The sequence below is a fragment of the Arvicola amphibius genome, chromosome 9 (genome assembly GCF_903992535.2).
Source record: "Arvicola amphibius chromosome 9, mArvAmp1.2, whole genome shotgun sequence".
In the NCBI taxonomy this organism is placed as follows: Eukaryota; Metazoa; Chordata; class Mammalia; order Rodentia; family Cricetidae; genus Arvicola; species Arvicola amphibius.
Window position 1 is genome coordinate 118893419 of NC_052055.2, and position 12309 is coordinate 118905727.

Below are 12309 nucleotides of genomic sequence, written 5' to 3' on the forward strand. Positions count from 1 at the left end.
AAAGAGGAATCCAGCAGAGGGTAGCCCCCTCTCCCCTTCAAGGAGGGGTATAGAGGTGAGTGCCAGCCAATTAGTGTTCTTTTGTTCACCTCCTACCAGCAAGGAAGACTGGGCCAGCCCACCAGCCAGGCCAGGTCCTCTCACCTGGTAGTGCACAAAACGCATGTCCCGGGAGTACAGGGCAGCTGTCCACTGGCAGGGGTGATTGGGTTGGATAGCTCTGGCCAGCTGCTCCAGGGTCCTCTGATGGTGAGGGTAGAACTTGTGGGCCAAGGTCAGGTGCAGTTGCTTGGTGCAGGGCTTGACGGTGCAGTCTGTGGAGTCAAGGAAATGTAAGATGCTGAATGTCAAATGAACATAGGGTGTTGGGGACCCATTCTGGATGTCGGGTGAGATTGGGGGTACTCAGAACCGGTTCCTGAATCAGCCCTGCCTGCCTGGAACAGGCAGAAACCCTTTCTGGTCATGCCTCTCTTCTACCATGCAAGCTCCTTAGTGTTGGCGCTTTCTTGACAAGGCAAGGACTGGGCTCTCCCTGTTAGGAAGGATGTGGTTGGATGCTTGCAGAGTTTTTGAAGAAAAACAAAAGGTAGGCACGGAGATGTGGCTCCAAGTCTTCAGAGATTAGTCTGCAAGCTAGTTTGGATGATAGAAATGCAGCAATGACCCCTTCATTCTCAGCTGCATATACAGCAGGGCCTACATGCTAGGTCTAGGTCTCGGTTTGAGACAGAATCTCATGTGTCCTAGAGATTGCTTTGACCTTGCCACGTAGCTGAGGATGACCTTGAACTTCTGATCCTCTTGCCTCTATCTCCTGAGTGCCAGGATCATAAGTGTGCACTCCCATACCTGGTTTATGTGTTGCTAGGGACTGAACCTAGGGCCTCATCGTTGCTAGGCAAACCTTCCACCCACTGAGTTACATCCTCACTCCAGATCAATGCCTTTTGCTTGAAGAAGAGTCTCAGGAGGAAAATTTCTTGAGTGATGGCCTGTAAAACCCGCAGCACGTCTAATGTTCATTTGACTTTCCTCCCCGGAGGCCCTGGTAGTGCTAAGGCCCAGGGCTTTGCGATGGCCTCTGACCTTGAGGACCCCTTGGCATCATGGGAACACCGAGGTCTGGTGTCAGCTGGATCATAAAGAATTTCAGACTCTTAGGAGACAGTCCAGTGTCTTCATAAGAATGACATAGGCTTTACTGTGGGGGACCTGACTTCAAGGCTCTTTTGTCCTTGTTACCAAGGGGCTTTGACTGAGTGCCATGCTCTGACTTAGTTTCCTTTATGACAGCTAGGACTTAGGACAAAGATAGCTGGTTCTGGGACTCTGGAGTCCACGGGGGACTCTCAGTGCCCTAAAACTGTCTGCCACCTCTTTATTCAGGGCAGGAAGCAAACAGAGCTTGTTATTCTCCAATGAAAGTTCTGGAAGGCAACATGATGCTAGGTATGCCACAGAATTCTTCACATGGGGAACCTTTAGCACCAGCTAGACCCTGGCCAGGTCCCTGAGCCCGAAGCTTCTGGGAAGGCAGCCAGGAGAGGTGGCACGAAGGTGTGTGTAGGTGATGGGAAATTCCTTTTCCTTTTGTGACACTTTTTAGCAGTTGGAGAGGGTGGGCTCCCCTTGTGAGTCAGCAGGGTCTGGAAAAGACCTGGTCTGGCTTCCCCAGAGACCCAAGGCTGAGTCATTCTGACTTCTGAACAGGCTTTTGTTTTTCCTCTGTTGCCCTGTGTACCTGGGTTCTGTTTCACCGCAAGAGCTAGTGTGGGCAGGGAGGGACTCGGGACACTCCTGAGCTGTCATCCCAGGAGGGACTCATAGCCTCTCAGGTCAGCCTGAGGCATGACCTGGGAAGGCAGGAAGGACAAGCTCAGGGCCAGGAAATAGATGAGAGGTCAGGGCCAGTTCTCCGGGAAGTGGGGCCTATCAATCAGAGCCTTGGTAGCGTTCAGTGAGGCCAAATGCTCAGTTCCAGACCACCAGGATGGGTGAGTGTGGCACTCAACTCCCTGCTGCAACAGGATCGCCAAACTGGGCTGCGTAAGACAACAGGAGTGTATTGTCTTAGAAATCTAGGCCAGAAGTTCAAAATCCAGGTGTGGGCAGAGCCATATTCCTTCTGAAGGCCCTCGGGGTGGGTCCTTTGGTGTCCTCCAGCTCCTAGTGGCCCCAGGCATCCCTTGGCTGTGGCCCTATCCTGTCCATCTCTGCCTAAGTGGTCTCCTTAGTATCTCAATGTATCGTTTTCAGGAAATGAGGTTTTTTGGGGGGGGGCGCGGAGTCAATTTCCTCCAACGTGACCTTATCTCAACTAATTGCATCTTTAAAGAGCCCACTGTTAAATAAGGTCCCATTCTGAAGTTCCTGGTGGCAGGGGACCTTGTGTAACTTAGTACAGGGGATGCTGGACAGGATTCTTCCCGGGCAGTATAGTTTCCTCATCCTTCTTTCCCTTTGTTTGCTTGTTCCTTCCTTCCATCCTTCCTTCCTTCCTTCCTTCCTTCCTTCCTTCCTTCCTTCCTTCCTTCCTTCCTTCCTCCTTCCGTCCCTCCCTCTCTCCCTCCCTTCTTCTTCCTTCCATTCTGAGATAGAATCTCATGTAATGAAGGTATGACTCGCTTGCTATGTAGTGAAGGATGTCCTTGAACTTCAGCTCCCCTTGTCTCCCCTTTCTGAATTACAGGTAATGAACCTCATGCCTGGGATATGTAGCACTGAGGATCAACCCTCATACCCTGCCAAGTACTCTTACCAACTGAGACACACCCCTAGAATTTCCTTCTCCCTTTTAAGGCAAGGCCTAGAAGACCCCTCTGGGGACATAGGCTGTGAGTGACTGGCGTGCCGTTTCCAGACTCGAACTAAACTATCCCTCAGAGGACAGACATTAAAGAGCTGTCACCGTGGACAGGAGCTAATCCATCAAGGCCGTAGATATGGCTCTGCTGGGACCCAGAGGGTACAGTGTGTCTGCCCACAGCTGGGGCCTCCTACCTGCCAAGACTGACGCCTCTGAGGCAAAGGCCATGGCAAATTCTCTGATGACGTCAGCAGGGCTGTCGTTGATGAAGAAGCCGAGGTAGCTGATGGAGGAATGGAGAACAAGAGGAACCAGGGCAGGGAAGGAGTTCAGGATCCTGCTCCCTGCACGCCGCAGAGCCTCATACAAATACTCCACCTTCTGGTCCTCACACTAAGGGAAGAGAAGCAGAGAATGCGTGTCCTCAGAGCTGTTGAATTAATTCACCTGTTGAGAATCAAGGCTTAATCCCTATGGGCTGTTCTCTATCCAAGGCTCTGGGATACTCCCAATGCAGCCCCTACAGCTACGGAATAAAGAGTCAACCCCCATATTTTCTGCTCGGTTATTTGAGGCATCTTGGGTATGAGTCTTTCTGGAATAGGATCCCCTTTATGTGCTTGGTTGGGACTCCCCTGTCACTGTCCCCTGTCTCCTCCCGAGGCAGTCCTCTTCCTTCCGTGTTCCTTGCTTGCCTCAGTTTGAACGTGTTATGGAAATTAGCCCCAGTCAACTCTGAGGAAGCTCACGGTGTCCCACGGGATCCCAGCTCAGACCTCCAGAAAGCAACGGTTTAGTTCTGTCCCCAGAGACCTCTCAGTCTCAGGCTTACAGGGGCAGGTGGGCCCTTCTCAAGCTCATCAGGCAGAGGTAGAGAGGAAACGGCTTTGGCGTCTCCTCTTTGGCCTTAGGCCTTCTTCTCTTGGTCCAACAATCTCTGCATTCTCTTGCCTTGTCAGTGCTCACCGAGGAGGCTGTTGATTTCACCATGTTTTGTTTGTTTGTTTTTCTTTTCTTTTTCTTTTTTTTTTTTTTTTGGTTTTTCTCAGCGGGCCAGGCGCTGACATAGGGGAAACCCTGATTGTGTCCAGCCCAAACCAGCACTCTTCAATATTCACATCACACAGAGGGCTCTTGTTCTGTTGAGGACTTTGCTAGTCTCTGGGTAGACAAGGACCAGGACAGCATCTGTCTTCCTAGAGGGGCCTATCACCTTCACAGCACCCAAATGTGCTCCTAGAGAAACTGACAGAAAGATGCGGAGAGCCTGGGGTTGTACCTCCTTCTGCCTGGGGGCTGAAGGCTCTCAAATGAATTGGGTCCTGAAGGACGAATAGAAGTCATCCAGAGGAGGGAAAAGATCCCCACAAAGGAGCCAGCTCATGCTAATGTCTTGATTAAAATAAATCAGTTGTGTTCTGTTGTTGCCTAGTTACCAGAGACTGACATCAGCTGCAGTGGTGAGCACGAAAGGCCTCTGGGTGGACTCACCGTGAAAAAGTCGCAGAGTGTCACATGAGGGAAGACCTCATGAGCCCTGTTCTTTGCACACTGACGCTTGCTCTCCCTCCAGAACTCTTGGAGGTCTTCCAGCAAGGGCCCCGTAGGGCAGAGGAAGAGAGCGTACTCCTGAGGGATGGGGTCATCCAGAGAAGGGTCATTGCAGTGGCCATGCAGCCTGCAACAGAAAACACTGTTATGTCAATTGGAGCTGTCTCCATGGAGGGTGTGCAGCAGCAGTGACACCAGCCCAAAGTCAGGGGCCTGCTGATCTCACACAAACACCGCAGGGCTGTGGCCAACCCTGCAAGTGGTGCCCAGTGGTGGGCTGTGTGGCTCCAGGCTAGACCAGTGCACACATGCTCTCAGTCCCATTAGAGTCTGCCAATACAGTCAAAGACAGAGGGACTCACACCCCAGTCTTCAGGAGAGGCCTGGTACAGGAACTTTTGTGCTATTAAAATGCAGGGAAATTTTTCGCATTTTAACTTCACTGCCGATTTCAAATTAAATGGAAAAATTAAAACCACAAAACATTAGACAAAATTTCGGTGAAAACCACAGTTTTCTTTTGACTCAAGAAATATTTATTTATTTAGAGTAAAAAAGTGTTTATTTATTATTTATTGAGACAGCTCTGTCTACACACCACGGAGGCCTGATGGTGATTCTGCTTGCCTCAGCCTCCTTGTTGCCGGGGTTACAGGCATTCTACGTAAAAGAAAGACTGCACCAAACACCAAGTACAAGTTGACTACAGCACGGATGAAAATGGAAGAGACACAGTTTCTCTCACTGGTCACGTTAGCACAGGCGTCTACTTCAGAGGGTCGAGGCCTTTCCCATTGTCTCAAAAGTGCAGCAAGACCACAGGCTTCAGCTGTGCAACTATTACTTAGAGCGACCTGCCAGCATGTGCAGAGGAAAACGCTCAGTGTCTTAAATTAATAATTCTACTCCATGACATTTGTCCCCCGGGGAAGAGCAGGAAGCACAGGCCAAGATTTTCATGGAAAAATCTCTGTAAGGCAATACATAGCTTAGCAGTTGTTAGCTTCCTTAACACCCGTTGCCATTACAGCTTTGGAGAACTCCCGGTGACTGCCGCTTGCCTGTGATGTCACATTAGGGCTAGGAAGTGTGTGTTGTCACTGGGCCGACAGCTTGTGCGTAACCAGTTCCCATGATGGTGATGTGCAAAGGGATGGGGCCTGCACCTCTTGACTCCCTGTGGACCCCTTTCCTGAATTCACTCCGGTGGTACACTTGCCACAGGTCCATAGAGCACTGTGTACGTGTCTAAATCCTCAGCTCTTTCACATGGAGAATAGACATCTGTGTACACTGACAGTGTGAGTCTTTCCAAGGCTGCCTCATGATCCACCTTACACATATGGAACATTGTTTCCACCCACTTCCAAATCTGGGGACAGTTTCTAATTTCTTTCATTTTTCCAAAACTTCTAGTACAGGGATCAAGATCTCCGTGTGTATCTGATTTTTTTTTAAGATCTCTACATAGAGGGTGAAACTGCGTGGAGTTAGGTGGTCAGTGTCCCATGTTCACAGGGCTGAGAGACACTGAACACAGTGTCTCTCCTACAACGAGCGGCTCCCACCTCTTCCCCCTCCCAACAGCATCCTTTGATTTACTTTTTGGCTTAATGGTGTCTTAATCTGTGCTTCCCTGGTTCCTGTAAGATGTCAGGACTACTCTCAGCTAAGTATAGGGGACCTGCCTTCATACTCCTTCCTTGATGAGTCTCATTGGCTAGGCAGTTACGGGCAGGTGACATCCAGGTCCCAGCACTGAGCTTTACTTATAGTGTATAGTTTGAATCTGGAGGCTGGCACTGAGGCCAGATTGCCTGTACTCTGGGCATTCCCCACATCTTGTAGAGGCCCTCCCTATCCACCGTCAGTCTGCAGTCAGACTGCCAGGACTCTGGGCATTCCCCTATCTGGTGAAGGCACTGCCATTATGCCCTCTGCCTGAAACCCATTCATAGGCTTCTACACAGGGCTGGAAGAATTTTTGTTTTGTTTTGGTAGGTCTGGGAATGGAACCTGGGATGGTAAATATTGATTGTTCATTTGTTAGACTCTAGAATCAATCCTAAAGACCAACTGCCAGGCTCGTCTATGAGGGAACCTCTAGGCTGGGTCAACTGAGGAAGGAAGACGCAACCTGAATGAGTGGCACCATCCCATGGGCAAGGGAACAGGGCTGAGCAAAACGGAGAGAGTGAGCTGAGCACCAGCAGTGTGGGGGGCTAGCACCTCTGAGCGTGCTGTATGCTCCAACACTCAAATTTCTCTCAGCTTTCTCGCCGTGGATAGGAGAGAGTAGTATAGCTGCCTCAGGCTCACACTTGCACGGCTTTCCCGCCATGGTGGGGTGCACGCCCAAACACTCCCAAATTAGCTGTTCCTTCTTTAAGTGGCCTTTGTCAGACATTTGATCTCAGCAACAGTAAAGGAGACTAAACGTAGAACCCAGGTCTTCATGCGTGCTCTCAGGGCAAGCCCATAGCATGGAGCCACAGCTAAGGCCAGGATCTGCTTTTTACTGTTTGATTGGCACCGTAGCTGCTTCAGATAAAAGCAGGAGGGACTTCCCAGCTGGGTGGGAGGATGGCATCAAGTTACACCAAGGCTGGGAGGAGCTCCTAAGAACAAGGATTCACCCCACATTCCCCAGGCAGGGGGCTGACAGTGATGGTAGGTAGCTGGAGTGGGTCTTATGGAAGGTCATGTTTCCCTACTCCCCTCTTCTGGGTGTATCCTGAGATACCTTGGGGATTCTCAACTGTTTAAATTCTCCCTCCATCTTTAGTGGCCTGAGAGCATGGTGAATTCTATGTCAACAAAAATGACACCTTCCTATTTATTTAACATGTATCATAAACAAGAACTTTTTAAAAACCAGATTTGGATTAAATCAGTTTCTTTCTTTCTTTTTTTTGTTTGTGGGTGTGTGTGTGTGTGTGTGTGTGTGTGTGTGTGTGTGCGTGCTTCTGCACTAGGGAGTGGAACCCATGTTGGGCAGGATCCTTCTAGAGTCCTAAATCTGTCTTTTATGTGAGAAAATCTCTAGGTTCTCTCTTAAGAAGGATTATATTTCCTCCCTGGGCTCAGAGTGGGCTGCGTGGGAGTGGACATCATTTTGCTTCACTTCAACAGACACCACATCGTCCTCAGAGGATCCACCCGGGCAATAGAGTCCAGGTGGTGCCACCCCACCCCAACCTCCCCCCTTCCCCTAGGCCTGCAGCTCCCATCCCACTCACCAGTCTGCCGCCTCCTCTGCCGTCTTCCTCCCTGTCGCTGCTAGCGCTTTCAGCCTGTGGATCGTGAACACAGGCTGGTCAAGGCCCAGTTGTTTTTTTTTTTTCCTTGGAAGGGGTGAGCCCCAGTAGTGCAGTGGCTGCTCGTCCACGCTGTGTCCTACCAGGGCCAAGCTGCTGGACTTCCCGACAGGTACCCAGGAGACTCTGTGACTCGTGCCACAACCCCCACTCACTCTCCTCCCATGGCTTGACCTCTTCTTCCTGGGCCCTTGGAGTCCTAGCACTCAAAACCTGACCTCTGCCCTCTCTCTGCACCCCACTATTCTGCAATAAGACCAATCCTATCTTCTTGTGCCTGCTAAGTCAGCGGAGACAGGCTGTGCTTCCCGGGACACAGGCAGCCCCACCCCAATGTCTCAGCAGGAAGTATCCCTTACCCAACCACTGGGCAGACTGGTCCACATCCCTCTCCTGGGTCCCCCACTCTCAAATGCTCAGTGCTGTTTTCCTCATGGCTCCATGTGTCTTATTCATTCTGGGACCTGGGATGTAAATACGTCGACTTGCATTTGGCTGAGCTGGGCCAAACAGACCAGCGTGGGCCACAGATCCCGCAATCATTGGCTGACACAGTGGTCCCCACTGGAGCCCCACGCAGTGCTGCCCAGCACTCCAGCTATTTGTGTGAAGAACAGCGAGGATGTAGCCACCCGGAGGGACCATGCCAGAGAGGCCATGCCGTGAGCCCTACTCTGAGCCCGACTAAGCACTCTAAGACACAGGTGTCTATTGTTTGAGCTAGCAGGGATTTTGAGCAGTAAATCAGAGTGGGCCTGGGAGGCGTTGGGAGCCGGCTCCTGATCTAGGCTGGCCACAGGCTATTCTTTAGACCTTGGTGATCTCGTCTGCAGTGGGATGGTGAACATGTGACTGATGGCTCCCTGACGGGCTGGGTCCCGTTTCCCATTTAGTGGCAACAAAGCCCTCCTGATATTGGGAGCAGAAGAGACTAGCTTCAATACCACGTCCTCCACAGTGGCCAGGGTCTTTTTTTTTATCGCATTGAAGGAGCGCTTGGCTCACCCCTGAGCCCTGGGCTCCCTGAAGCACACTTCCTATGTGTGTCTCCCTGGAAATAAGGACTACAGCTAAGAAGCAGGTGTGCAGTGTATGATGTGACCACAGTCAGCAGCATCTCTGCCCTCTCTGAGCCTGGGGACTTGGACGAGCGAGGTGGTGCTGAGCCTGCTGTCCCTGGAATTGCTCCCTCATTCTCTTTGGTCGCTGGACATTCCAGACACTTTCCCTAGAGTCAAATGGCTTTCCCTCAGCTGCTTAGAAACTCAAATGGAAGTTCTCTCAGGGGGTCCCAGCCATGGAGGCTCATATCAGATTCCTTGAACTGTCTGTCTCCTTCGGAGTCAGTAATCCGCAGGAGAGTTAGATCTTCCCGCGCTCTCCTCCAAACCCCACAAGTGGGCAGCCGGAGACCCACATGGTTCCTAAAGTGCACATGTTTCAGGGTCTCTATCAGTCAAGGGGAGGAGTTAATCTTCCAAGGGTCAAGATCATTTCATGTATAAACAGGAGGAAGGGGGCCCTCTTTGGAGCCACCATCTCAAACGATAAGGTGACCACGTTAGCAGGAAGTCAGCAACACTTGCTTATCCAGTGGTATGGCAGGGGGAACAGAGAGATCTACCCCAGGCAGGGAAGCCAGGCTGTCCGGCCTTGGCAGTTGCAGGTACTCACGCGGTATGTGTGGGGAAGCCCATGGCCAGGAGGGGGTCCAGGAGCGAGGAGGTGTTGCGGCCCTTGAGCTTGTTGAAGACCTTGGCATACAGCTGCGTCTCCCCCGCAGCCATGTCTTCCTGCTTGCTGGGCAAGAGGCGCCTGCTCGCTGCAAGGAACAGATAAAGTGAGAGCGGAGAAGGAGGCAGGCTGAGGCTGAGAAGAAAAACCTCAAGTCTTTTTTGATCTTTCTGACACAAGCGAATATCCTGTTTGCACAATGATTGGGCTTGAGTTCTCCCTGCGGGTCCACAGTGGCGTCTTCCAAACCCACCTGTTTTCCACAGCGGGGTCGGCCGTGAAGTACGTCTTTGGGGTCTGCTGTGTTCGTGGGAAGCATCTGGGAGAAGGGATAGCTGAGAAGGTCAAGGGAGCAGAAGTCTGGAACAGGCTTCTCTCGTGGATTCTGCTTGGCACCCACCCTGAGCCACCCCAGGATCTTAGCAACAAGATGCTGAACAAGATTGTCTGCAACAAGATACTAAAGTTTACTGTATGCCCTGTCTCTGCTTGCTCTAAAAAAACTTAGAAAAACTTTTTTTAAGCTTTTATTGTTTTGTTTTTTTTTTTTTTTTTTTTTTTTTTTTTTTTTTTTTTTTGAAGTAAGAGCTTTTAAAGTCCAGCGCTATGTATGCAGCACGAGGAATTTCTACAGAGTGAACCCATTCTCTGTCCCCCAGGACCAATGAAACAATGACGGAAGACCTAGGGCATTTAAGTTTTGCACCCCCTCTCTAAAGAGACAGTGGCCGTGTCTGGAGACATCTGTGGTTGTCAAAACTCTGAAAGGGCTGGGGACATGGTGGCAGTTAGTGGATTTCAACCACAGCTGCCACAGAACCCGGGACAGTCTGTACAGCACGCAGGTTACAAAACCCTGTTCCAGAACTTTCCGTTCCCTTAGAGGATCTGCCCCACTCTGCCTCTTCTGGTGGGTCTCCCCCTCCCCCACAAATTGCCTTTACTTTAACTTCAAGTCTCATGCTACTAGAACACTGGAACTCGTGCTATGTCACGGTATGATGTGTTCTTGCCTTCTTTCCTTTCTTTTCTTTTCTTCCTTCCTTTCCTTTTGTTCATTTTTTTTTCTTTTCTTCTCTCTATTTTTGTGGTGTCAGGGATTGGACTCCGGGTCCTATCCATACTGGGCAAATGCTCTCCTCTAGCTCACGTCCTGATTCCTTGCTCCAAATCATGTCTCTGGGAAGTATCCATGCTCTTGCATGCTCTGTAGTTTGTGCATTGCCGTTGCTGAGTAGCATCCTACCAAACAGCATCTTCTTCTTCCGTCTCTTTCTTTGCTGATGCACACACAGGCAGAGGCGACTGGCTGCCCTCTGGCCAGCGGAGGATGGGCGGCCTGGCCTTTTCAGCCCTCTGCTCTGTGTACAGAAGCAGGCATCTCACTGTGCACCGTGGTTGTAATTTGCATTTCATCGAAGGCCCATGATACTAGAGCTGCTTTACAGACCAGCTGGCCATGGATTGGCCTCTCCGGGGAAGAGTCTACTTGGATCTCTCTGCTAATTTTCCTCCTTGGGTTACCAGTTTTGTTTTATTTTGATTTCTTTTAATCACTCTGTGGAAACTCTGGTTGGCGTCTTCTACACCCCGTTTCAGAAACCGTTGTGTTCGCTGCATCAGTGAACATGCTGTCTTCCTCTCTGTCCTAGGTTTGCTGGAGCTGCCATTCCTGTTTAGCTCAGTGTCGGTTAGAGACCATTTTGTGTATGGTGTGAGGGCTGACGGGTCTCTGTTTTCCTGTTGACAAGACCAGGACATGGCAGTGGGATTGTCGCCACATGACTGATTGATGGATGTAGTTTGCTTCTAGCTCTGACGTGTTCTCTTGTCTCTTCTTTAGTCGCTATGGTGTTGGAGGGCTCTGGTTTTGTGTCTGTGAGACTGTTCTTCATTCTTAGCTTTTTAAATATAAATTCAGAGAGCAGGCTGCAGGTATATCACAGAGGGTGCAGATGCCTCTCATTTACGTCAGCCAGCTCTCACTAATTGGGCACTGTGATTCCCTGGGAAGGACTGTCCTTCCACTAGCAATGCTCAGGGACTGCACAGCTTGTATAGAGCTAATTCAAAATGGAGGACGGGCTTAAGTGTAAAACCCGAAACTTCAACCCCCTCCAAAGAAAGCCTAGAAGAAAAACGTATGTTGTGTTTTAGGTTATATAGAACTTTCTTAGGCCATAACAAGCTTAATCCATGATCTTTTCTTGTTCCACATTGGGCTTCACCAAAGTCGTAAACGTCTACTGTTTGAAAAGTATGATAAAGAAAATGAAAGAAAAGGTAAGCCACAGCGTGGGAGAAAATGTTCCCCGCCTACACTCTTGGTCTGAGACCCAGAATATACAGTGTGTGTGTGTGAAGTGTGCGTTCTGACAGCTAATGAGAGCACCAATAAGCAAGTTTAAAATTGGGAAACTATCTAAATGACGCCTGATGAAGACAAGGGAGCTGCTGTGAGAGGGATCCAGCCTCATTCACAACCGAAAGATGAAAATAAAGACCGCAGCACATTTCCCCAGCGCCAGCTAGATTTGGAGCTCATGTCAAAAGGACCAACAAGGTCAACCTTCAACAAGGCAAGGGAACTCTTAAAACAGCCCGCTACTGAGGTCGTGATTTGTCCAGCCCCTTCGGAAAACACGTTGACACAGTGTCTTATAAAGGCCAACCAGCTTACATTGACTGCGTGACCTTTTCTGATCTGAGATTTTACCAGGGAAAAGTGAAAATGTGTGTCCACACAAAAACCCATCTTTAAATGTCCTTGGTGGCTTTATTCATCATAGTCCCTAAAGGGAAAAGATCCAAATAGTCCAAGCGAGATCCATCCGAGAACAGACGTGCGGAGGTGTGAGTTCAGGGAGCGGTGCTCATCCGCAGGAAGAACCACAGCCC

The 12309-nt window shown here is 50.2% G+C and overlaps 1 protein-coding gene across 1 annotated transcript in view; it reads right to left on the reverse strand.

The window, feature by feature from the left end:
- Ubash3a (ubiquitin associated and SH3 domain containing A) overlaps positions 1 to 9464 on the reverse strand; it is a 29314-nt gene extending 19850 nt beyond the window's left edge. Inside the window, exons 1-5 of the mRNA XM_038343457.1 lie at positions 9352 to 9464; positions 7600 to 7653; positions 4301 to 4487; positions 3004 to 3202; positions 145 to 314 (exon numbers count right to left, since the gene is read on the reverse strand). Of these exons, the coding sequence (XP_038199385.1) occupies positions 145 to 314; positions 3004 to 3202; positions 4301 to 4487; positions 7600 to 7653; positions 9352 to 9464 (723 nt within the window). The remainder of the gene's footprint in view (positions 1 to 144; positions 315 to 3003; positions 3203 to 4300; positions 4488 to 7599; positions 7654 to 9351) is intronic.
- Between the last annotated feature and the right edge of the window lie 2845 nt (positions 9465 to 12309).